This window comes from Chiroxiphia lanceolata, chromosome 21 (genome assembly GCF_009829145.1).
Source record: "Chiroxiphia lanceolata isolate bChiLan1 chromosome 21, bChiLan1.pri, whole genome shotgun sequence".
In the NCBI taxonomy this organism is placed as follows: domain Eukaryota; kingdom Metazoa; phylum Chordata; class Aves; order Passeriformes; family Pipridae; genus Chiroxiphia; species Chiroxiphia lanceolata.
In genome coordinates, this window is record NC_045657.1 from 10,206,477 (window position 1) to 10,233,242 (window position 26,766).

Sequence of the window (26,766 nt, forward strand, 5' to 3'; positions counted from 1 at the left end):
TACAGGTTTAATTGCACTTTATTTTCCAAGAAGTGAAATGCAAATCCCTCAGGTTGTCTATTTGTAACAGGGAACAAGAAGTGGAACTTGTTAATTATGAGCAATGACCTCCCCTGGGACAGTGCATGGACAGGGTCCAGAGGCCACATCAGGGCACCAACACTGGGAGCAGCACAAGGAGCCCCAGAGAAAATCCAGGTTTCAAACATCATCAGGGTCAGCACTAACTCCTGGAGGGGCTCCCAGGAAGCCCCAGCTCAGGTACCTGGCACCAGGGTGGCTGTTTCACAGGCTTTGGTCTCTGCCCAAATTTCAGCTGCATTTGGCAAGTTGTGGCACTGAGAGTGTGGGGCAGGGATGGGGACCAGCCACACACCCCAACAGGAACACCCAGAGCTCTTTTGGGTGTTTTCCTCCCAAGAAATCACCTTTGGGAGGACACAGACTGTAGTTCCAGTCACAGGTGATTAGAGGCAGTTGTAGAAACTAAATTGCAGTAGATTTAGTTTAAGCTGTTTCATTTTATTAAGTGAAAGGAGTTGTTTTAAAGACACCAAGGGCTGCTAGTTTAGGTTGTGTTAGTGCCAATGAGTGAAGAGTGAAAGTGCTGTGAGAGCCCCAGGCTGTTTGCCCAGCTCTGTCCTCGCTCCTTTCCCCTCTTGTCCCCCGCAGACTGAGGGGTTACACCCCAAACCCCACCTGCTCAGCAGAGCCTGGGGTGGTTACAGCTTGTGTTCACCATCACTGTGGCTTAATTTGTGCTGTGATGGTCACACTTGAACAGCAGCAGAGCCAAAGGCACAGGGGAGGGGCTGGGCTGGCTGCAGGGACTGTGCTGCTGCTCCCACTGCCAGGGAAACAGCCCAGCAAAAATCCCCTCAGCTGTGGCCAGAGGAGAGGAGCTGGCTGGGAGATCTCTGTGAGCCCTGGGGGTCCTTCTCAACGCACAGCCAGGGCTTGGGCTCCTTCAGCCACCACCAGGGGCTGGTCTAACAGAGCCCTGAGGGTCAGCACCACTCACAGGGCCCTGGTCCAGCACCACTTGTGCCACAGCTCTGCTTCAGTGCCCACCTGAACCACCTCAGCCCCCAGGGGTTCCCCCTGCTTGTGCAGAGCCAGTGGCTCCCAAGAAAAGCCCTGTCTAGAGTCTCATCTCCAGCAGCACATGGCTCATACCCAGTGGTGAGAGGGTGCAGGGAATCTTGGAGCCACTCTGGGCACTAAGAAGTATTCCAAGGAGATCTTCACTGGGGAAGAAAAGGAGATTTTAGTCTGATTTTTCAAACAGGCTGTTCCCCCTGCAGGGTCCTGCCAAAGCACTTCACAAAGTTCCTATTTGCAGAGAGTCTGAGGTTCAGGAATCCAAGGCTCAGGGAGGGGGACAGCAATAGGATGTGCTGTGGCACTGGTTGGCTCCTGCACTCCAACAGGAGTAGCTCAGAGCCAACAGTAGCTCTGAGCTGGGAGCTCAGAGCAACAGGGCTGAGAGTGCCCACGAGTGCAACAAGAGCCACTGCTCTCAGCCCGCTCAGTCTGCAGGACTGCAGGGAAGTCCCTGCTCATTCCCAAGTGTCCCACTCGCCAAGTGCTCAGTGCACAGGAAGAGGCCGTGCCCAGAGGAGACATCCCAGCCAGACCTTCATCCCAGCCAGTCCAGATCATCATCATCATCATCCCCAAACAGTGGGGCAGGAGGGGGACGCCCCTTCATGCTCTGCAAGGCAAACCAGAGGGGAATGGTCAGCCTCAGCAGCTTCCTGGTGCTTCACAACTGGTACCCAAATTGCTCCATCAGCTTTAAGGAGTTGAGAACAGGAGGCCTTGTTACCAGGGTGTTTTTATGTCTCATACGATGTCTTAAGAGTCAGACTAGGTTTAGATTAGATACCAGGAAAAAATCCTTCATGGAAAGGGTTGTTGAGCGTTGCAATGGGCTGCTCAGGGCAGTGGTGGAGTCACCATTCCTGGAGTGACAGGGATGTGTGGATGTGGCACTTGGGGACAAGGTTTAATGGTGAATGGTGCTACACTGACAGCTGGACTTGATCATCTCAAAGATCTTTTCCAGCCTTAAGGATTCTGTGCCTCTGTGATTCCAGGAGCATCTTACAGGCTAACAGGGATCAGAGAGGGGCCAGACACCCAAACCCTTCCATTAACCTGGCAAGTCCAACTGACTTCATGCCAGCAGGAGTCTGCCATCACTCCCTCAGCCAAGGTAACCCCCTCCCATATCCATCACCAACACCAGATACTCCTGATTTACACAGGGAATGGGTGGGAAGCTCTGAGCTTCAGCAGCAGCCAGGTAGGCCCTCCCTGCAATGGGGAGGATCTTACAGCCAAGCTACACGTTAATGCCTGAACCAGGGCTGGAAAGACCCAAATACATACCACTTCCTCCTCATCCTCTTCTTCAGAGGGAACTCGAGGCTTCAGTGGTTTAGGAGATGCTGTCTCAAAGAAGTTGTCATCCTCAAAGAGGCTGCAAGGAGATAAAGAATGAACAGCTCACTCCCAGAGCGTGGGATTTGGTTTTACAGGCTGTGTCACAGAGTGATGGCAAAGCTTTGTCACAGAGGTAAACTTTTAAGGCACAAACTGTTCCCCAGTGCAGGATGACACTGGGACCTGGCAGCCTCCAGTATCAGGTTGTACAGGAACTGCAGACTTCCCTTGTGCTCCCCTGGGAATGTTCTCCACTGGCTCCACCAGACAGGGGGCTGCTCTGGGGCTGTTCCCAGTGGATTGTGCCCTGGCAGCCTGGACTGTGCCAGCTCCTGGCTTGTGCCATCCAGTGCCAGCACCCTGAGGGTGCTGCAGGTCCCACATACACCCTGCCCTGCAACAGTGGCACAGTTGTACCAGGACAGGGGCACTGTGGAATCCCAGCATCACACCTTACCTGGAATCTCCTTGCCTGGGGCTGGAGCCCCGTTCCTGCTGTCCTGGGGTTTCTCTGGTGACAGCTGAGCCCAGCTCTGCTGTGCTGGACACTGAGGCAGGTTGTTCCTTCTCAGGGTCAGCTCCATCCCATGGGTCTGAGCCACTCCCCTCCTCCCCATTTAAGGGAGGAGGCTCCAAACCTCCCACAGCCTCCTCTGCCTTCTGCTCCACAGCTGGATTTGCTGGAAGAGCTGCCACATCCACTGCTGGCTTGGCTTCTGGAACAGAAGGTTCTGCAACTTCTGCCTGCAAAGACACTCTGGAGGGACTGTGTTCTGGCTCAGCTTTCCCAGGGGGATTGCTCTCTTGCCTGTGCTCCTCCTTAGGAATAGGCTGTCCTGCAAGTACAGGCCCCTTCTCAGGATCCAGGTGGGATTTGGCTGTGGGAGAGAGATGCTCCCCCTGGACCTTCTCCTCTTCTGCTACCCCATTGCTCCACGTCTCCTGCTCCTCCTCAGGAGTTCCAGGCCTGGCAGAGTGAGGGGCAGTCTTGCCTTCCTGCTCAGACACCATGGGGCCTGTGGTTGTTTCCCCAGGATCAGCTGGGAATGCAACACTCCGTGCTGGGCTATTCTGCACAGACTCTCGGTGGTCAGTCTTTGCTCCAGGTGATCCCTCCTGTCTCACTGTTCCACATTCCTCCTTTTCACTGTCAGGATCTGGTTTCTCCTGCTGCCTGTTGAGCAGCTGCAGTGTCACAGTCTGAAAAATGGAGCACAGAGAACGTGGGTTGTACACTGAACACAAACCATCAGATTCCTGCATCACTCCTACTCCTGGGCTGCTTTGGCACCCACAACAAATTCTGCTGCACAGTCTTCAGCCCAAGAACTGTCCTCCCACACCAATCACCTCGTGTCTCTCATGACTGTGGTACCTTGATAGTGTTCATGACAACCCCCAGCACTGTCCTGCCACTGTAGGCCTCGTCCAGCTCAAATTCACCCCGAAGGGACTGAAACACACTGTTCATGATCTTCTTTACCTGGAAAAGAGCAAGGCAGGAAACAAAGATGTGATTCATTGTTATGTGGAGCACTGGACTCAACATCAGGCCCTTCTCCAGGTGAAGAAACAATAAATACAGCACACATGTGGTTTTTTAAAGAATCCCCATAATGCAGACACACCAGATCACCTTAATTCAGAATCATTCTATATACATCAAACCCATCCCTCCCAACCTGAGGCAGGCTGCACATGCCCAAGGCAGACTGACACTTAGTTCTTATTATTATTTCAATGTTTAAATCTAAACCTCAAATCTTAAGTCTCAACCAAAAAAAAAATAAAAAAATCAAGCAACAAAGTGGGCAGCAGGAAGATGGAGAGAGACTATTTAAGAGTGACAGGACAAAGGGGGAATGGCTTCCCACTGCCAGAGGGCAGGGTTAGATGGGATACTGGGAAGGAATTCCTCTCTGTAAGGGTGGGGAGGCCCTGGCACAGGTTGCCCAGAGAAGTTGTGGCTGCCCCTGGATCCCTGGAAGTGTCCAAGGCCAGGCTGGATGGGGCTTGGAGCAACCTGGGCTAGTGGAAGGTGTCCCTGTCCATGGCAAGGGGTGGAATGAGATGATCTTTAAGGTCCCTTCCAACCCAAACCATTCTATGACTGATTCTAAGATCCCATCCTTTCTTCCTCTGTGGACTTGGCTACTAAAAACACAGTGCTCTGTGGAAAAAATAGTATTTTTCCTTATATCAGCTCAAAGAGAACAAATCAAGGAAACTGATTTTAGTAAGGAGAAGTATTGGAGAGTCCAGCTCACTTCTTCTGTGAAGTCTGCAGGTGAGGATCCCTCCTGACCCCTCTCCAGGGCTCGGATCTGTTCTTCATAGCGAGCCTTCAGCACCACAGCATCTGCCTGCAGGGCTGAGAACTGCCAAGGGAAACCACAGTCAGAGCAGCTCCACAGGCACCTCCACCACGAGCCTCACCAGGGATGGGGGATCTGGAGGGGGGGTTACTCAGTGCAGTTTTAAGCAGGACTTTGATAGAATTGGCTGAAAGCAACAGCATCAAAACAAGGCCACTCAAGCCAGCCAGACCCTTGGAGAGCCACAGCTGTGTCATCAGCTCCTCAAGTAACACCAAGAATGGGTGCAGCATTCCTGAGATCCCAGTGAAGCAAGGGCTGGTCTCATCACTGGATCTCCTCTGGTTTGCTGCAGGCCAAGTGACATTATCCCTTCCCTCTCATATTCTGGAACTCACATCCTTTTATTCTGGACACAGGCAGACTCAGGCTAGTGATCCCTGAACTCCAGTTCCCATCCAGATGCTCTGTTATTCCCTTTACCTTCTCCTGGATAGGCTCCAGTTCCTCCAAACGTTGCTGAACCTCTGACAATTTTTGCTCCTCTGCTTTTTTCGAGTGTTTTAGAGCTGTGAGCTGAAACACAAGAACCAGAGCCCCCCAGTTACAGCCCCTTGCAGTGTCACCCACTTCACAACAGCTTCTGCTCAGAAACAGCCACTCAGGGCAGTGCAGATAAGCAGAAGAGATTGTAGCTGTTGCTTCAGCTTGGCTCTCCCTCCTTCAGGAGCCCACCAACCCATGGAACTGCACGTGCAGACACATCCCAAGCTCCAGAACCATCAAGAAATTAAGAAGTCAAGCCACAATTAGGTGGGAGAGGATGTTCTTTGCAGTTACTGGTTATTTAGCATTCCATTTCAGCAACAAGGAGCAGCCCTTTACCTTCTCTTCCAGCTGGGACAGCTGCTGCTGCAGGGAGTCCCTCTGCTCACACACCTCCTGGTACTGCCGGACGTGCTGCTCCTTGGCCGAGGCCAGGGCACGCTCACATTTGGCTTCCCACTGGGATTCCAGCTCTGCCTGGATGAGTGACAGCTGCCAATCAAGTGAGAGAGATCATTAGGAACACACCCACACGTGATCTGTATTTGGACAAGTGGTGAAAGCTTGGGGCTGGACATCTGCCCTGGGCTGGGACACCCAACAACACAGAGTGCAGCCCTGCAGCTGCTCCTGCCCACACCTCCCTGATCCAGCCACAACCCCTCAGGTCTGGCTCAGATTTTAGATCTCCTGGCATATTTCTAAGCAGCCTCTCACTTCTCAGCAGTCCTGTGTTCTCTCTACTACAAACTCAACTCGGTCCCTCTCCTTTCCTCTGTTTGACACTAACCCTGAAAACCAAGCAGCTAATGCTTTCATTCTTCCACTACCTGAGCATTTTCACAACTATTTCCTACCTGTAGGTTTCCTACAGGCCTTCCAGACTTGGAGCAGAACTCCCCTGACCCCTCACCTGCTCTGCTGCTGCCTGGTCAGTCGAAGTCCGGGCCTTTTTCAGCAGCTGCCGGAGCTTGTCCAGCTCATGCTGATACGACCTGCGTATTTCCTCCATCTCCTCCTCTGCCTGAGCTCTCTCTGAGAGGGATTTCTTCTTCCTCTCTGCAAGATTCTGCAATACAGACCACATAGAATAGGCCACACTGCACCAAAGCAGCTTCTCTTCCTCAAGCAGAAAGAAATTCTCAGAGCAGGGAACCTTATCACAGTAAATCAGGATCCACCGGCACAGGGATCTTTGCCTGCAGATGAGTCAAAATTTACTTAACTTGCATATTTAAAAGCAAGAATGTTGGGTTAACTTTCAGCAAACAACTGAAACCTCCACCTCTGGTGCTGGCACTGGACATACCCTTTCCAGGGTCTCCTTCTCCACTTTCAGGTCCGTCAGCTCTTCCTCCAGCACCGCGATCTTCATGTCCAGCTGCTTCCGGCTCTGCTTCTCAGCTTTGAATCTGCTCCGAGTGTCCTCAGAGGCTTCCTGGAGCTCTGCAAAACCAGAGTGGGGTTTCAGTGCTACACACACTTGGGAGTTGATGGGGAGGAACAGTGTCTCCTGCACAATGAAGTCAACAACTCTGCTGGTGCCTGCAGTGGGGGCTGAATTTATCAAGAGCTCCGGTGAAACGGCAACGCTTCTCACAGGATCATGAATTGTTAAGGTTGGAAAAGGCCTTTGAGGTTATGAAGTGCAACTGTCAATCCAGAGTCACCACCATGTTCAGCACTAACCCACACCCCCAAGTGCCACATCCACGTGCTGTTTGAATGCTTCCAGGGATGGGGACTCCACCACTGCCCTGAGCAGCCCTTTCCAATTCTTAACAACCATTTCTGTGAAGAAATTTTCTCTGATTTCCAACCTAAACCTCCCCTGGTGCAACTTAAGGCCATTTCCCCTCATCCTGTCCCTTGTTCCCTGGGAGCAGAGCCCGACCTCCCTCCCCAGCTCCCCTCTCCTGTCAGGGAGTTGCAGAGATGAGAAGGTCCCCCCTGAGCCTCCTTTTCTCCAGGCTGAGCCCCCCCCCAGCTCCCTGAGCTGCTCCTGGTGTTCCAGACCCTTCCCTGGACACGCTCCAGCCCCTCCATGTCTTTCTTGTTGTGAGGGGCCCAGAACTGAACCCAGGATTTGGGGTGGGGCCCCACCAGTGCCCAGCACAGGGGGATGAACCCCTCAGCTTTTAACTTTTCACCCCCTCATCTCTGGGTCCTCTGTAAGATGTTGGACAGAAACACCAAGAGACTGTTGTACAAAAGACATTCCCCCTGTGACAGGACGATTTGGCCACTTTCAGCAGTAACAAGGATGCAGACACCCTTCAGACATGTCAGCGCACCCATACCCTGTGACTGGTGCTGGGGAAAGCAGGAGCAGATACCCCAGGAAAAAAAAGGGAAAAACTATGACTTATAAAAGAGGAAAAGGGACATGAAGGGCTCCCGGGGGACAGGCAGGAGCAGCCTTACCTGCCACCTGTGCCTGCAGCTTGTTGAGCTGTGCCTCGTGCCGCTCGGCCTCCTGCACGGCCGCGGAGAGCTGAGTCCTCAGGGCCATCTCCTGCTTCTGGTGGGCTGTGAGCTCCAGCTGCAGCTGGGACACCTGGGCTGTGGCAGCTGCCAGCTCCTCTGCAACTTTGGCCTGCAGTGCAAAACGGAGCAGGGAAAAGGGAAGGGAAAGAAGGATGCGTGAGGAGACGCTGGAACTGTTCTCCCAGGAGGAGCTGATAAGGTGCTGGAGGCTTTATCAGGGAACACATCTCCACACTGAAGAGGCAGAGGTAACTTTTTTGCCATGTTACTGTGAGTTATTTGCCTGTAACCTGCCCACGCTGACTAGAAAATTGCACGAGGCCACCAAGAACCTCGTCACCACATTAATTCAACTCAGTGAGTTTTCCTGGAAAGCTCAAGTGTTTTCAAGCTAAGTAACAGTGTGTGGTGGCTCTGCTCAGAGTTTTCAGGCTATGACAACACCAAAGCCTGGGCTCCAATATCTAATTATCCTCCCTAAGCTTACAAATCCTTGAGGAGCCACATAAAACACAGGCTTGTCCCAGCCAAAAGAGCACCTTGCCCCCAGAGCAGACATCAAGCTGCCCACATGGGCAAGGCCAATATTTCAGAGTAGAGTTTTCACAGTCCTCTGTTGACCTGTTTAGATTCAGTATTGCTGAGTTCAGTGACTCACAGAAAGCCAGGCACTAGTACAGCTTGTTAGACAACTTGCAAACAACATTAGGAAAGGCTCAAGGCACCAAGACAAAGACACAATGTCACGTTCCCAATCTCGTTGCACGACACACAAAATTCAGGATGCTCTGCAAAGACAGAACTTGCACAGGGAACACCTAAACAGCTTCCACATCCATGCCTGCTTTGAGATTCCCAGCAGGCTTTCACTGTCTTGTTACTGGTAAGTTCAGGAGAACTGGATTTTCTCTCTGCTTTATCCCCCTAAGAGAATTCCCTTCAGACTAAGACCAACACCTTCTGGCAGAGAAGAGCTGAGAGCAAAACTGCTCCAATTATGGTGAGGATGACTATGTGCTGACCCTGAGGGCTGGGATAACACACCATATATTTTAAAGAGGAGGCAGCATTTCAGAGATTGGCTAAAACCAGATCTGCTGTCCTCTTACGTCTCCATAAGTGTCTCACTGCCATAGTAACTCCTGGCATGCTAAAACCAAACCCATGGCACAGCTGGAACACATGGAAAGGTTATTTTAACACTTGCCTTTGCCTTTAATGGCAAATAAAGCAAACAAAAATGGGAATTCCTATGGCAGGAAGTGTCACTAGATGTAGTTTCTGCAGTGTCCATACTAGCTCAGTTCCAGCTCTCAGGAAGAATCTGACCTGTACCTGCTCTGACAATGATATGATCATATCCTGTTTCTCCCATGGAGAGGTGGAACCAGCAGCAACGTGACAGAGTTCTTGGAAAGGGCTCCCCAAAAAAGAGGGGGCAGTGGGGCTACATTGCCCATTATAAAGCCCTTTTCCAAGTAGAAATCAGTGCTAATTAAAGTCTGGGACAATTCTTTTCATGCCAATCAGTTTGTAGCTGGTTCAAGAGGAAGCTGGGCTGGCACTGCCTGGGGCACAACCATCTGTCACCTACACAGTCAGCAGACACTGCCTCACCTGGTCCCAGCCCCGATCCACTGGCAGCATGTGCTGGGAAGAGAAAGCAGTGACAGGAAACAGGAAGGGTTAAGAACACAACTTGAAAGGCAGAGGCATTCATCAGCAGAAAAGCAAAATGCTTCATACAACAGGAGACCAAGGCATGCCAGAGAAGCCTTTAAATTACTCCAAGAACTGTAAAAGCTTAGGCAGAAAAAGGTAGTGAAGCCTGATGTAAAAAGAACAACACTAAAGGTCATCTTACAAGTATGTCACACACACCACAGAGGTGGGACAGTCCTGCATGGGACCCTTCCCCTGCACTGCAGAGGTGGGGTGTTATTTTTGGTACACAAAGTTTTCCCCTAAAGCCGTGGTGTGCTCTGCCAGGGCCAAAGATCTATAACCCCAAAACAGCACCCTACTAACACCTCTTCCTGGTGACCCTGGGTACAGCTGCCTGGCCTGTGCCACCATTTGTGTCCCTATTTGTAAGTAAAGAATAGATAAAATAGCTTAGAATTCTCCTCCCTGTTTTTTTCTGTCCCTAGAGATCTCAGGGGTTGCAGTCACAGGGCAAGCTGGGTTAGACAAAAGGAAGAGGAAGGAATATCAGCCTTCACATTTACAGTCAATACTCTCAGAGAACGAGGGGAAATCTTCTCCCAGTGCAAGTCACTGTTTTGCTGGTATGGCCTGAAGTCTGTTTGTGTAACATTATCACCCAGGCAGTGACTGCTGAATCAAGGGGGGTCCTACTGAAGATGAGGCCCAAAAGATTCCTGAAGATCATCTCTCATACTTCCAAAAGATGGTTCCTCCCCAAGTTACTTATTGTGCAAGCTGGATGCTGTCCTCACTGAGAGAAAGGAATTTAATTCATTATTTCAATCTGACTTATTCCTGGTTAGAATCTCTCACACTGCCCACACATTATGGGTATGCAGCCTGGGCTCTGGTGGAAAAGCAGCTCCCCTTCCCTGTCTCACACCATTATCAGCCACTCCTGCTCTGCTCGTTACCACACTCTGGAAAGCTGCAGTTTGTGTCATTTTGAGGTGCCCCAAGTTATGGTTCTCATGCACAGCAAGCACTTGTGAGCTCACATTTGAACTGGAGGATACACAGCTCAGCAGGGGAGCTCAGGGCAAGACTTGGTGTGATTTAAAAAGCCAGTGCTTGAGAAAGCAGAGCAGACACCATGCAGTGACAGAGCCCAGAGCCAGCCCACCTGGGCTAGGCTGGCCTAAGTGGATATGCAGGATATGCAGCCATGCATAAGTGCATTTAGCTGGTTTAAAAGCTATTACCCAACAGTCCCTTTCACAAAACCACAATTGGCAGAAACAAACATCTCTTGATTAGTATTACAAAAAGTGCAAAACAGTGAAAAAACTCTAGCAGGAAATAATTTTTCTTACAGCTACATTCACTCTGTTTAAACAGAGTAAATAGTTAAACAATTAAATAGAAGGAATAAAAAACTGTCACTGCAACCAAATAAATGAAGTATTTTCAACCCAAAATCCCTGTCACACACAACTCAACACATTGGCCATGTAGCTGCACAGTTAACCATAATCCATAATCAGGCACAGATAAATCACTTAACATTAAAGCATGAAGATCTACAGTTATATCCAGTTATATATGTGCTGCTTTTGTCATGAAAGCCAACAAAATATTCAATTTTTTTCTCAAAACAAAGTTCAGAACTACAGTTGTCTTAGAAGACAAGGCCTAAGCCTTGACTAAGAAAGCTTCATTCAGCATGTTTTAATGCAACAACCAGCCCCTTTCCTGGCTGCTCATGTCACCATTACCTTCTCCTGCTCTGCATGCAACACTCTTGCCTGTGTGTTCTCGTTTGTTGTCTGCAGTGAATGGTTCCTCTGCTCCATCAGCAGGTTACTTTGTTCCACATACCTGTGAACAGAGGAGACTTCATGAGGATTTCTGTAAATACATGACTTGGAGCAGAAGGTTCATTCAGAAAGGCAATATTTCAAGGCACAGAAGTTCTGTTTCCTTCATGGCAAGTCCCAGGCCATTTTGTATGATGTCCTGCACTAAGAGTCTGGTCTCAGAGGGGTGAAATGGGTGTGCCTGGCACAGAATTTATCAGCTGGGATAAGTGCTTTACCTCTCTGAAGTGTACAACATTCCTATCACACAGTCAAGAGTTTCGATACCTTGATATCAGCTCAGCTGAACCAGGGACACCACATTCCCTACAATTTCCTCCCCCTTACTAAAGAGCCAGCAAAAGTCAAGCAACACCCATAAGCAGGGTAAGTGTCCTCAAAGACAGCAGGAGGGCTTTTTCCCCCCTTTTACACACTCACTTTTACTGTAAATCCCAGCTTTGGAGACAGGCCCTGCAGAAAATGGGGAGGGGAACCCCCCCCTTTTAATACCTTAAAAGAAATTAAAAATATCAGAATATGGCTTTATCCTAAAGAACACCTCTTGGTTATGTCCAATCCAGTCTAAGTTAGAGAGTGCAAATGCAGAGAGGCTGCCCCCTCTCCCCCCTCACCTCTGATTGCGCTCGATCAACTCGCTGATCTTCTCATTCTGCTCCTCAATCCGACTGCTCTTCTCAAAGATCTCCTGCTTCAGTCTCTCATTCTCCTAAAGCACAGCCCAGCATGAATATTCAACTTAGACTTCCTTGCAGCAGTTCCTAAACCTTTGTTTTGTACAGATGCAGGGCAGAGGTGAGGCTCATTCCCTTCTGGGTGACATCCCAGGAAGGCTCCGTGCTGTGTTGAGCAGGAATCCTGGCACAGGACAGTGGCTGTCAAGCCACGTCCTAGAGAATATTGTGTCTGGTTGGCTTTTTCACCCACAACCCCCAAGATTATAAGGCAGCTGTTAAGAAAAGCCAAAAAGCATAGGACTAAGTAGTGAAAACCACAAGTAGGTGGTTCGTGCAACATGGGTACTTCAGCTGTGACACTGTTCTGCAGGATGCTGAGGGTTAAGTCCAGGATGGTTTGGGAAGAGGCTGAACTTCTCTTACATGAACTTGTGCCAAGGTCTATTAAATACCAACAACTCTGGCTCAGAAAGCACCCAAACCCCAAAGGGCTGAGGAGCAGAGGGGTGGAAATCATTGTGTATCTCACACTGGTTTTGGACGTGCTGTAGTGGTTTGGATCACACGGTAGATCACACGGGTGGATGGTCATTTGGGCCAAGCCACTACGGTTGCTCCCATTAGGAATAACAGTGGGATCCAGTTCCCAATGGAATTAGCCAAGCCAGGTTGGCCAGGCTCACCTGGATGATGCGCTGGATGTTGCTCATGATCATGGAGGCTTCCATGGTGACAGAGGAGATGCCAGGCAGCAGGGAGCTGTTGGCAGTGCTTTGTTTCTTCAGCTCCTCCACCTGCAGGGACGAGCCATTCTTAAGCTTAGAATGGGTGTGGGGAAGAGTCAGACACGTGCAAAGGGGCATTTCACTGTTCCAGCTGCTCAGCTGCAGGGTACAGGCCACTGAATCAACTGTGACACCTCCTGAGGGGCAGGGAATCTCCCCAAATAATAAATCATATGATATTTAAGACAGTAAGAGACAGCACCTTTCCCCAAGCCTTTGCTTGTTCATAGCAGTTGAACTGCTACCACTTCAAGCTCTGATCATATTGGAATTTTAATTACTGTATCACCTACAAACTTAGGCATTTAAACAGAGCCAACTCCTCAGACTAATCTGGAGAGCACGACAATAATGTCATTTAAAAGCCATACACACCTTGGCAGCCAGGTGATCCATTTTATCCACTACTTTGCTCACAGCCAGTCTGATTTCAGTGTTGTGCTGCCGAGCTTCTGTCATCAAAAAGGAAGTAACATCCCCAGGAGCTTGAAGGGAAAGGAGAGACATCTACAGTCACAAGGGGAAATGCTTCATAGTTTGAAGCCTGCCAGACAGGACAGCCACTCTCTTCCCAGAAATAAAAAGGACATGGTATTTGGAAAACTAAAAATGCAGGTATTTCCCAAATAACATGAACAGGCTGGTTTGTGAGCACAGGAAATTCTTGAGCCACGTGACAGCACTCAGGTCAACAGGAACAAAGCCCCCAAACACACTACAAAAGTAGAGGTACAATCAAACAACAGGAATGGAAGTTGGCTCCCAAAAACTGAACTGAAAAAATCATGTTCCAAGAAAAGCTCAGCTCAAGACTTACAGGACACAACTGAGATTATCTAAACAGTTCTTTAAATGCCTTTAGAACTTCCCAGGTTGTGCCTTTTAGTAATTCTTTCCCTGGCTGGTAGAACAGCTGTTTACTACTAATTATAAATATAACTGGAAGCACCAGCTATAAAATTCCTTTAGTAATACACAGTCTGGGAAGGCACCTGGAGATTCCACCCCTTTCACACTGTATAAAATTTCTTAAGGTAAGAAAAAGATGGATATTTACTGAGGGATTTTTGCCTCTGTTTGGTATTGAAAAATAAGCATTTGTGAAACAGCACAGCAATACAGACAGGATGAATGTGTATGTCTATGGCTACTAAATCTGCTACTAAATCATCATTACAAACAGTTTATTGCAGGTGTTGCAGCCCTCTGAGAAGAAAATACTTTTTAAAACCTACCTTGGTAAGGGGTAGGATACATCTGACCCACAGGCTGGAGCTGAGAAGCAGATGCAGCAGTTTGGGGGTAAGCAAATGCCATTCCTGGATATGCCTTGCAGAACAAGTTCAATAGGTTAGAATTGTGTGTATTGGTGTTTTAGTATTTCCCCCCATCCTCACAGTTCAGTGGCTTTCACATTTTAAGCCCAAGAGCAAGGATGATGTTTGGAAAACAAAAACCTAAGAACTAAGGAGTTGGAAAGCCAAATTATACAACAGTCACAGTAAAGGGAAAATAACACTCACTCTTCTTTCAAGGCTTAGATATGTGTTCAGGTTAGCACAGCTTAAAAAATTACCCTCTTCACTCAGATTTAAGAAAAGCAAGTTACTCTACACTAGTGAGAGTCAAAGATGAACATGTGAACGCCTCACTCTGAAGTTATGCTAACTTGAACACAAGGCTCAAAAATGCAACACAACTTTACTGCTCAAGTGCTTGGAAGCTTTTATTGTATGCACTACAAAACCAGACATTAAACAAAGCCTGGTTAATCCTTAGTTCAACTTTAAGAAGCCATCAGTAAAGAGAAATTTAGCTCTTTTTGATTAAGTTCTAAGAGGCTGTGATGGACACCTGAGTCCCAGGAAATAGCCTGGAATTCTCATCCTTATGTGCTGCTATGAAGTCCTTGCTCCCAGCAGTGGAGAAGACAGTAAGACTTGGGAGAAAGGACAGAAGTGCCAATATTCTCCTTGATTTCATGTTGGTACCTGAAAGCTCTGTGCTCCTCCAGGCAGGGCTGAGTGGGGCTGGATCGTTGCAGGAATTAAAGCAGCAGAAGATACTGAGGGTGCAGCACCAGATGCTTGAGGTACTGAAAAGGAAGAGAGAAATCGAGGATAAGTACCTAGAAATTGGTCAACTCAGTGTGAAAAGCAAAAAAAAAAAATAAAAGGAAAAAAAATTAAAAGGAAAAAAATTAAAAGGCAAAAAAATTAAAAGGCAAAAAAAATTAAAAGGCAAAAAAAATTAAAAGGCAAAAAAAATTAAAAGGAAAAAAATTAAAAGAAAAAAATTAAAAGGAAAAAAATTAAAAGGAAAAAAATTAAAAGGAAAAAAAATTAAAAGAAAAAAATTAAAAGGAAAAAAATTAAAAGGAAAAAAAATTAAAAGGAAAAAAAATTAAAAGGAAAAAAAAGACTAAATAGACAGAATTGTGAAAATTAAATCCAGTCAAGCAAGTGATAAAAGGTCAAGAAAAGAATAATCTTTCACAGAAATCCCACTTCTAGCTACATTTAGACAACCCCTTTTCATTCAAACAAAGGTAGCTCTGAAGTTTATTGACACAAGATGTTATTCAGGCTGACTCTAAACACTGCTCAGCTGACCAGCAGCTGATGTGACTATTCCCTGATGGGAAGACAAGTCAAGCCCACTGCAGAGCCAGTTCTCTGCTCCCTTCACTCTGATTTCCATATTTTCTAAAAAAATTGCTGTTCAATGGGAAAGGATTTGTAACATCCCACTTAGAAATCACATCCTAGAAGTCTCAGTGCCACCCCAGCACACACGGTGACAGAGCAGCTCACACGTGGTGGTTGCTCTTCCTCAAGCAGGAATGCACATGAAGAAACACTCCAGGGATTCAGTCTTGTGCTTCATGGATAAGGGTTCCTATGGAGCTGAAGATCAGCAAGCCTTATCAGAAGCTAGCTATAAACTCCTGAAAGGAATCCTCTATTCCTGCAGTGGAATGTCTCTACAGCAGCCCCAGCACATTACCTTGTGTGGACACTGTGGGCAGCACTGCATGAGCTGGCTGGGAAGGTCTCATGGAAGATGGAGCCACTGGCTGGGTTGTCCCTCTCAGTGTATTTGGATCCTAAAAACATTCTGCATGTTACAACAGATGCTAAAGAACAAGCAAACAGTCTGAGCCCAAGAAGGTGTTACCCAGTTAACCCAAGTGAACTATCTAGTGGAACCTTTTTGCCACAGAACCAGAGCAGACTTTCCTGGGACCACAGGAGAGCCACTGCTACACATTCCACTTTAAGGAACTCCCACTGTAGAAGAAGCATTAAAAACACCCTTGTGTTTTTAATGTGACTGGTGATGTACCTCTATTTCTGAGTCACTGGAGTCCAGCTGACCCCCTGCTGTCCCAGCAAGGAAGGGCAGCATGGGCTGTCCCATTTTGGCCATCCGAGAAATCAGCTTTGCCTTTGCTACATCTGGGTTCTGAAAGAAACATTTACAGTTACTCTCAGACTTTTCAGGTATTACAGACACATCTGTCAGGATCAGACACTTATAAATTTCTGATTTAATAATTTTGGCTCTTTCATTCTTTCAATGACTGTGAAGAACTACTTTTCAAGCACAAAGGATAGCCCCATGAATTTGTTAATCTGGCTTGCTTTATACACTCTTCTTCTGGGATGATACTGCTGTCACTATATAGAAAAGTTTATCCTTGCACAAAACACAGCAATAAGAAGAAAATGTGTGATTTCAGGAAGCTTTTTCTACCCTGAGGCACACACACACACGAAGTCTTCTCATGTAGCGATACAAACTTATCCTGAATGTCCCAATCACTCTTTGTTATCCATTTAAAACTTGTCCATTCATCCCAAAGGACAAGTAGCCTTGTGAACATCCACAGAGTCAAAGTAACTTTGCATTTAAGAGTAGAAACTGGCACTGAGGTTCTCAAGTCCTGCTAATCACAGAATCATTATGGTTGGAGAAGACCTCTAAGAACGAGTCCAACCATTAATCAAGTCCAACCATCAATCCCTCCAAAAACAAGGCACTAACCTGCTCTCAGCAAGGTGAACATTCCATGTCTTGCTTGCAAGATGCTCACTTTATCTTAAGCAATACCCAGTGCTAAGCTGAAACCAAACAAGCTTCCCTACTTAAGGCTTCTAATTAATTAGGCAAAGCCAGCACTTACCGCGAGCTGCTCACTGATGGAGTTTGACTTGGCCCGGACAGCTGGTTCCCTGCAAAGCAAACAGGTGTGTGTTCATAACCACGAGGAAATTCAGGATCCAGCAGTTTGGATTTATAAATACTGGTTTCCCAAGGGGAAGGTGTATTTGACATTCTCTTATATCCTGAGCATTTCATTTAGCCTACACTCCTGGAAGATTCTTTGCAACAACATCTATAGATATGTTCAGGACATGACTATGGACAAGTCCCATGGCTGTGGAACAGCTGATTACAGAGAGATGATTTTGTTGATTGCTGTAACACCCACATTCTGGTACAGTTTTAACCAAGTCCAAAACCAAACTACTTATGGCAACAAGAGGAGCACTTATTTGGACTCCCTGAAAAGGGTGAGTGACCCATTTAAGAAACAGATCATGGAATTGTTAAGGTTGGAAAAGACCTCTAAGGTCAAGTCCAACCACTAACCCAGCATTCACACTAACCCATGTCCCCAAGTGCCACATATGCATTTTTTGAACACCTCCATGGATAGTGACTCCCCCACTGCCCTGAGCAGCTGTGCCAGTGCCTGACCACCCTTTCAGTGAGGAAACTTTCCTAATATCCAATATAAACATCCCCTGGCACAACTTTGAGGCAGTTTCCTCTTGCCCAGTTGCTCATTACCTGGGAGAAGAGCCCAACCCCACCTGGCTACACCCTCTTTTCTGGGAGTTGTAGAGTCAGAAGGCCCAAACTGATGACTGTGCTGCCAGCTGAGATGAGACAGCTGTTATAGCAGCACCCACACAGATTAGTCACACTAAATCTCAGCAAAGCTGTGGAGGAATGACTTCCTTCATTTAAGCCCATCTCGGTTGCTTTAAATCTGAAAGTCAGCACTCCAGCAGAAAATTTCCCCAAGTCCTGTTAGCCAGCAGCTCTGCCACTCTGAGGGCACTGGGTGGGCACACAGAGGACCCAAATGTTGTGTTAGTGCAGCTTTGTGACACGTTTATGGGCACTGCCATCTTTAATACCACAAGTTGTTTTAACTGTGCTGCTTCTTACCCAGGCTTTGGAGGGATTGTGGAGGGAGGCAATAAACCAGTGTCTGCAGAGAAGCCGTCTGAGCTGGGAACTGGAGAAGGTGCAGGAGAATCCCTTGAACTCACACTCAGTCCATCTGAACCAGAGCACTCCTTTGCCAGCTTCACCTTATAAAAAGCATGTAGCAAAAAATATGGGTTCTTTTGGTTCCTGGAAAGATTTTCAGCAGGTTGTTTATTTGTGATGTTACTCCCTGTCGAGCTCATGCACCCCAAGTAAAAGCAGACAACTGATTCAGAGCTGGAGAAGCTGAGTCTTTACATCCTGTCATTCCTCCAGGAGTATTTTGTTTTCCCAAATGACTCACAAACAAGACAACTAAAAGATCCCAGGACAGTTACAACAGATGTGTCTTAGCAAACAGCCTGGAGGGACGTTCTGGGTTTAGGGTTCTGTTTTGGGTTGGTTTGTTTGTTCTTTAATTAAAGATACACATCTCCCTGAGGTGTTCGGTTTATAACAGTTTCTGAGCCAACAGCAGGTTCCCACCTTGCAGACACCCAAGAGCCACAAAGGAGATGTAGAACAAACACTGAAAACAGACACTCACCCTCGTGACCTCCACCTCAAACACCAGAGTGGAGTCTGGAGGGACACGACCAGTCACTCCCTGAGCCCCGTAGGCCCACGCTGGGGGAATGATGAGGTACCTTCGCCCTCCTTTCTTCATCCCCATCATTCCTTCTTCCCAGCCCTTTGGTTTTCAGAGACACAACAGAAGAGATAGCAACAGTTGGATCAGTGACATTAGTTTCTTTTAATTACCCCCATAAAGACAACTTCAGGCACCAGTTAAAGAAGATTCCAAAACACAGGGTTGTAAAATCCTATTTCTTTTCAGTCTGCAGGACTAAACTTTTGTCTTACCACAAATCATAACAGCCAGTTATAAATTCCAACATTAACTTAAGAATAAAGATGCAGCTCCAACAGAGAGTGGTGACCTCTCAGCATTCTGGGAAAGAACTGGACTCCACATCACTGAGATCTGAATTGCTCTGGCTGGATTTACGAAGCACCCAGAGAATTCAGTTGTAGTGAGGGGGATGTAGAAGAAGGGGGATGCAGCAAACTGCATTGGACAAGATGGCTCTGACACCCAGGCAACATTAATAAGATACAGGTTAAAACAAAATAAATAGAAAAATAACATGTCTTCAATAAAGGACAACTTGTAACAGGTCATATATGAATTAGTCAGGTAATGGAAGTGACCTGAACAAAGCACCTCTGATTCAAACCCTGGGTTTATGGGTAACATAAGGGAGCATCACACCCCCTGGGCTGAAAAACTATCACAGAGTCAACCCCTCATGATCTGACTGGGAAGGTGAAACCACTGGCAGCAGCAGAACTGTCTTGTATAGACCAGCCTAAAAGTTGTCAGTCACCTCCACCCTCCCCTGCCCTCCTCCAGGGTGTATCTGATGCTCTGCTTCTGAGGCACAATGAGCAGGGAGGGATCCATAGTTCTCCTCAAATAGAAATCCTCCTTTAGAAATAGGGTTCCTCAAGAAAAGGGGAATGGATTAAGTGACTTCCAGAAAAATAAAGACAAAAAAACTTCAGGTCTTCAAAACAGGAAGCTTCCTTTTTACCAAACAGGGCAACTTCTGTCTAACACTGGTGCTGAAAAGGAGACTGGGCTGTGTTGTGCAAATTAAGAAGAAAATATTTGAGTAAGCCAAAGTTACAGAGTGTTTTCTAATAAATGAAACTGAAATAGCAAATATGAATCCTGAACATGATCTTCAGCAATTCCCAGCACTAGGATTTCAATCATAATAATGAAAGTGCCAGAAGTTGTACCTTGATGACCTTTCCAGATCCCAGCTTCAGCCGCAGCAGCTTGTCTTTGTTAACATTGGAGTCAAACACCTGCAGAGTTGAACAAGAACACAAAATACATGGATCTCTCAACTGTTTCAAGGTTCTGAATGCTACTTTACACGTTCCATAAATTCCCAGAATCTCTGCTTACATGCTGTTTCCCATCCCACTCCTTTCAAAGTTAATTCTCAGCCTCAAGACAGAGCTTGGCTACAGCTTTTAGTCCATTTCCTGAAGTACGATGAAGGGAACTGAGAGCTGGAGACTCAGACTTTAGACCTGCTTTAGGACAGGACTGGGTCAAGAAAAACACTACTCAACATTAAATATTCATGTGTGAGAGTGCCTATGGAAGTTAAGAGCATTTCAATCACCTCCTCCTGAGCAGTAATGGAATCACAGAACCATTAAGGTTGGGAAAGCCCTCTGAGATTGTCAAGCCTGTGCCAAGGCTTGACAACCCTTTTAGTGAGGAAATTTGTCCTAATATGCCAGAATCCCTTATTATTCTAGAGGTAACACGTATGACCTCACTTACAGTGCCATAAAGGACCAAAATACACCATTAACATCAACACCAATACTATGCTGGAGGTGCAGGTTCCTCCTAGGGACTGTCACACTCAGTATCAGGAGGCAGCAGAAATGTTTTACCTGTCCCAGGCCGTTGTTCTGGAACAGCCAACCCGTATAGGCAACTTCCAGAGAGTCTCCTGCTTCTACTCCCTGCCCTTCTCCAAGGAGGAGATCCTGGCAGAGGACTGACTCAAGCACTGGGGAGCTGTTGCATTTGGCAATGCACACCTGCAGAAGGAAAGCCATTAAACCAGAGGCAAGTTCCACTCATCACAAATTTGATGTATTCCTTACTGCTCTGATCAAGCCCAGGTTAGAAATGCAGTCACAAGGCATTCCATGTTTCCTTGTGCTGAATTTTGCTGATTAAATGCCCCCTGCTCTACAGAACATTGGTCTTGAGAGCCTTGCTCAAAAATTCCATCAGAACTAACAGGCTCCCTGCCTGTTTTAATGAACAAAACCCAGGCAGGTTCCTCATAGATCTGCTCATGAAGACACTCAAAGTTGAACTTCAATGAAAAAGTACAACTGACTCAGAATCTTCCAGCAATTAAGGTTCTCTCAGAGACACACCTTGATTTGCCCATTTTTCTAAACAGTCCAGCAAATTGTCCCTGGCCCAGAGTGAGCAGTTACCTGTTTGCTGAAATCCATTGCTGCCTTTTCTGATTCAAACATGATGGACCAGTTTTGCCTCTGATCATCATAGAAGGTGCTGTAATTGTTGGGCTGGACCTGTGGGAAAGGAAATCAGTCCCATTTACACATTAAACGATGCATTCAACCAAACTAATAAAATCTGCATCCAAAAGCAGCTTAAAGTAAGAGCTACTGAAATTAAGTAGAGTCAGAGGAAGAACCCTGCTGTTCTACTGCCCAAGTTCTGAATGCACAAATTAGCTTTTATTTATGTGCTTATTATTGTGGAAGAATTATTATAACTCAAATACTTGAGCAAATATTAAGTTCTTCAGAGATCCTGCAGCTTTTATGACACAGGGAACCTTTCACAAGCTTCTCTGAAGCTCAGTTCATAGTATACACAGAGATTTTTAAGTGTATCTATTTCTCATAAATATCGGTTATATTTAGACTTCCAGAATAAACTGGAGAAGTCACTCTTTCCTTACTTCTAAAAATCCACATCACCAGAAGCTGAATATATAACCCATTAACCCTTTAAAAATGTGCTTATAAAACTAGAAAGCAAGGCCACAAACTAAAAACCTGGTCACAAACTGGGACTAAAATTCTACTATTTCAGAGTGAAATTCCTCTTCATCAAACCAAGAAATTTCATGTCATCTGATGACAAGCTAAGAACAGCAAACCAACACATCCATTTTCTGTAAAACTGGCAGAAAACAACTTCCTGAGAGATCCCATTTTAGGGCTTACACTGCTCCAGACTGTTCTCAAGAGCAGGAAAATGCTGAGTGTCAATTTTCCGAGAGAAAACATTTCCCTGCTGTCATTTCCTTCTGCTTTACTCACTTGTACCCTCTCAGTCCCTTATCTACAAATTCTTAACAAGAGGAATATTGTTCTGTTTGTGTCCATTGCAGGGCTGCAACCCCCAAAACATCTCCTCTGAGATCAGAGGTAATAATTTACCTCCTACAGGGTATGGTTTGATTATGGAACGCACTGAGGAGGTGCTCTGGAAGAGGCAGATGGAACAGCCTCTTGTGCAATGCATGAGGAGAACAGTCCCTGTGACACCTCCTGTTATGTCAGTCAGATGTTTGATCTCAAAGGTTACAAACCAAGGCTCAAGCAAGAACTTCAGAGCCAGCTTGTGTTTGCAGTGAACAATTCCTAACCCAGAGCTTACCGTGAGTACAAAGCCTGGGTGGATCCTTGCAGTTGTGATCTGTTGCTGCTGACTGATGTAGAGGAGGATCCTGTACTGGATTCCACAAGGAATTGGGCAGGGAAAAAGAACAAAGAAGCAGAAACTCAAAACATTTTCAATTCTAAAGCACTTTGTCAAGCCCTGGGCCTGAGGCTCAGTATTTATTTGTCAAATAAATAAGACCTTGCAGCAGCATTTTTCACAGCAAAAATACTTAATACAGTTTTGTAATGCCTATTAAATCTGCCTTATTTTCAAGGGGTTTTATTTAGCTGCAGCAATTCAAACTCATTAATTTGCAATAAAAAAGATGCTTTAATTAATTCCACATTTTTCACAGTTATGGTGCAAAAAGATGGTGCATTAACCCTTCCATACATACAACCCACCACACATGGCATAAAACAGCCATGGAATCATTTAGGTTGGGAAAGACTTTAAAGGTCATCGAGTCCAACCATCCCCCAGCACTGCCAAGGCCACCACTAACTCATGGCCCCAAGTGCCACATCCACATGGCTTTTAAATCCCTCCAGGGATGGGGACTCCTCCACTGCCCTGGGCAGCTGTGCCAGGGCTGGACAGCTCTTTCCATGAAGGAATTTTTCCTAATATCCTAATATGTGCATCTTATTGTTTTTTTGCTTCACATCAACCAGTTGAAAAGTAACAGACTGAGTTGGAGGGAGCTTTCCAAGTACTAAACAACACAGATATAATATTATATTGACATCTTTGGCTCTGTTAGACATGATCTACTAAGGAACAGTGTTTTCCTTTATGCACCTGCACCAAATTCAGGGATGAACTGGGAGTAACCCACTGTTCCCAGTAGGATGTAATACCACACAGGTAGCCTGGTTTAGTTTCCTTCTGCAAGCCCTGCTCTCTCCAGCTCCCCCAAAACACACCTCAACACTTCCCAGATCCCTGACTCAGGAATTAAGTTTACCAAACTACTATTTATTTTGTTCTTGCCAAAGGAGAAGCAATGTAGTGAGACAACATGAGTTAGGAATTGGGGGAAATGAAACATCACAGATACCAACAACAAGGACAGATGAGAGTTTTCAAAGTTCCTTTTAAACAAACCAATTTTTTGGGCATCTCAGTATCATGTTCTTAGAAGAACACTTGGGAAGGAGAGATACTTTTGATAGCAAAAGGAGAGAGAATTTTGATACAAAACTTAAGCAAAGCATTTCTGTTTCTGTACTATTGGACAAGATTTTCCTTTATATTGATTTCCACATGCACAGATTTGTGATCCACTTGTCAAAGACATTCTGAATAAATACCAGAATCACTTCCTTCAGATTGGAAAAGGTGCCTGACACATTGCAAACTACTTCAGGCACAAGTTGTAAGAGATCTTACAACCTCATGGACTGCAGGAAAGGTATCACCAAGGTGAATGGGTGGAGGCAGGAAGGCAACAGGGGGACTGAGACCTCAACACCAAAAGCTCAGAGAAACATCATCTCACACCAGCAAACCCTGAGCACTAAGATGTCAGAGAAGGAAGTGTTCCTCACCTCTTTGGCAGCATGGTTCCCCACGACAGCTGCTCCGTACTTGCCTTGCTTCAAGTACTGCCCATTTGTACTGCAAGACAAGTGAGACATTCAGCTGCAGGACTGCTCCTGCCTCAGATTTCTCTTTACTGTTGCTGAGTTTTAATTCTTTAATTCGTTTAATTCTTTTAGAGTTCATGTCCCTTTCCTCAGGCAGCCTTGCTTAGATTGGAGACATTCTTGCTTCCTCACGGAGTACAGAACATTATGGAGTTTGAGTTGAAAGCTGCTCTTCTCCCAGATCCAGGGCAGAAGAGTTTTTACATGATGGCAGCAATCAGACATTGTTTGCCACTCTGCTCATGCCTCAATTCTGGAATGCCTGAGACACAAGCCTCTGCCAGAGCTGCCTGAAGCAGTGTAATTATCAGCCCAGCACCCCAGGATGCAGCTCCAGCAACAGCCACATCCAGCCCTTGCTCTTTATCTCACCCAGAGCTGCAGCAACTGCAACTCCTCCTGAGCAGAAACTTTGACTTGTAGCACTTCTACCACACAGACACATCTGTAAGCAACAGTCTCCTCCCACTCCTGCCAAACTCTCTTCCCTGTGTGCTCAGGGAGCTCCAGAGGCACAGACTCCCCCGGTCCCACGGGACACTCACTATCGGTACGCGAGCACCGCGGTGGCCACCAACACCGATGGGGCTGCCGAGGCTGCCGGGGCCACGGGAGCCTTCTGGGCCTGACCTGCTGGGAACAAACATCAGGAATGTCTGTCAGTGGCACACAGCTGGGCTGGGACAACACCACCACACGATCCACCCCCCCCCCCGCCAGGGAAAAACAACTCCAGGAGAATATTAATAAAAACAAAGACTCGCGTTCCAAATTTCACTCACCCGAGAGAACCCGGGTGTGGGAGGGTACTAAAGGATAACATAATCCAGGAAAACTCAGTGAATTATTTGCAGTGGTGCTCTTCCCAAGGCCCTCCTTCTCCCAACACACACATCCAGCGGAGTTTGTTCCCCACACTCCAGCCCAGTTACTCACCAGCTGCTGTCTGACCCTTCTTGGGCTGCTTTGGGGCAGTGAACTGGAAGAATTCATTGCCCTGGCTTGAGACTGTTTGATCCAGACCAAAGAGAGAGGCCAATCTGGCACTAGAGAGAGACATAAAATCATTTAACCTTATTTAGTTGGTTAGAACATGATGCCAATAACACCAAGGTTGTGGGTTTGATCCCCATATGGGCCATTCACTTAAGAGTTGGATTTGATCCTTGTGGGTCCCTCCCAACTCAGAACATTCTGTGATCTAACACAGACTTTATGGATAATGAACACCCTTAATTATAAGTTCTACCAAATACAAAGTGTTTACCAATACTTTAGAAATAAATTAACTGCAGGTTAAGTTGCTCTATGCTAATTAGCCACTTAATTTTGAATAATCAGAACTTGTAGATGAAGAGTTGAGGAAGTGGTACAACAGTGTTTCATTTCCTCAAAAGAAACTGAAGATAAAAAGGACTGAAATTATACAAAAAAAGCAGTTAGTCTGGAGCAATGACCAGAACCAGCCTCACGTAAACCAGTTGATTGTCACAAAAATGAAAAAACTGCGAGAACAGAGAAGCCACCATTCAGCTCCTGAAGTTTTCTTCTTTAAATGTCCAGGAAACACGTTCTCCCATTAAGTTTTAAAATGGCAGAAGGTTTAATGCTGTAGGTTGTTCCTTCAAGAGATGTTGTTTGCAGTTTTACTGATTTAAGATCTATTAAGCTCAACTTACTCTTGGTATCATGGGATAAGGGAATAATTCAAAGGGCACCACCACTGTCAGTGCACCTGCAGCATTTTACAGGACCTGCTTTAAATAAATAACTAAGTTTGCTAAAGAAAGAGGATTAGTTTATGAGTTGTAGAACAGAAGCTGGTGGAAGGGGGTGAGGAGTGGGCAGAGCTGGAATTACAACTGCGAGGAATCTTGGAAGCGGCAACAAGTAACAGGATATAACAAAACCTGGATGTGCCACACATGGATACGATACAACAGAAACCGAAACCGGCCCCAAATCGGCACTTTCGGGACCTGCCGCCGACCCCTCACGGAAGTGAAAACGCCGATTTCTCTCCCTGTACCGGCAGCGACCCCCGGGCGGCCGCACCTCCCCGGGCACACGGGGGTCCCCCGGGGAGAGCTCGGAACCCCTGTCCCGGGCACACCGGGGTGCCCCGGGGGGCTCTCGGAACCCCTGTCCCTGGCACACCGGGGTCCCCTGGGGAGAGCTCGGAACCCCCTATCCCGGGCACACCGAGGGGGCCGCACCGACCCCTCCGCGGGCTCCCCCTGCGCCCCCGGCACAGCGGGGCCGGGGCGGGGCACACACCCGGGGCTGAGCCCAGGCCCGGCAGGGCAGTGCCGGCCCCGGGCCCCGCAGGCCGCGGGCCCGCCCCTCACGGACACGGGCCCTCCCTCCCCGGGGCCGCGGCCTGACCGGGCAGGATGGGGAGGGTCCCGCCGCAACGCCCCTCGGCGCTCACCCGCTGGCCGGGGACAGGAAATCCGCGTCGTCCTCGTCCGCCGGCCCGAACATCGCCGGGACCGGGAGCGGGAATGGGAGCGGGAATAGGAACGGGCGGCGCCTCACGGCCCAGCGGGACCGTCCCGGCGGGAGGGGCGGGGCCTGGGGACGCGTCACAAGAGGCGGGGCTTAAGGGGAAGGGGAAAGTGGGCGGGGCTTAGAGAGGGTGCCTTGGAGGAGCGGGACTGACGGGAGGCGAGGAGGGGGCGGGGCTTGGCAGGAAGGGGCGTGGCTTAGTAGAGACGGACGATACTTATCGGGGCGGGGCTTATCGGACCCACTGATGGGCGGGTGGAGCTGAGCGGTTACGTCATGGGGGCGGGGTTTAGTTGGC

General features: G+C 47.4%; 1 protein-coding gene across 3 annotated transcripts; it reads right to left on the reverse strand.

Annotated features, from left to right (window-relative positions):
* FKBP15 (FKBP prolyl isomerase 15) lies at positions 1-26,481 on the reverse strand. 3 transcript variants are annotated; one of them, XM_032708179.1, is made up of 30 exons: positions 26,392-26,481; positions 24,897-25,006; positions 24,506-24,590; positions 23,862-23,931; positions 22,306-22,380; positions 21,108-21,206; positions 20,547-20,696; positions 19,872-19,940; positions 18,613-18,756; positions 18,024-18,169; positions 16,969-17,017; positions 16,128-16,247; positions 15,789-15,888; positions 14,774-14,877; positions 14,018-14,111; positions 13,158-13,267; positions 12,681-12,791; positions 11,935-12,029; positions 11,219-11,321; positions 9,414-9,446; positions 7,734-7,905; positions 6,619-6,755; positions 6,223-6,378; positions 5,649-5,801; positions 5,247-5,339; positions 4,716-4,826; positions 3,824-3,931; positions 2,906-3,648; positions 2,395-2,485; positions 1-1,714 (listed from the first exon to the last, which is right to left on the reverse strand). In XM_032708179.1, exons 1-30 carry the CDS (start codon positions 26,442-26,444, stop codon positions 1,640-1,642), a joined length of 3,759 nt encoding a protein of 1,252 aa, XP_032564070.1. In that variant the 5' UTR covers positions 26,445-26,481; the 3' UTR covers positions 1-1,639. The 3 variants fall into 3 exon arrangements, with proteins under 3 accessions (XP_032564070.1, XP_032564069.1, XP_032564071.1); XM_032708178.1 differs by having other exon boundaries at positions 24,506-24,593; XM_032708180.1 differs by lacking the exon at positions 9,414-9,446 and having other exon boundaries at positions 24,506-24,593.
* Positions 26,482-26,766: the final 285 nt, after the last annotated feature.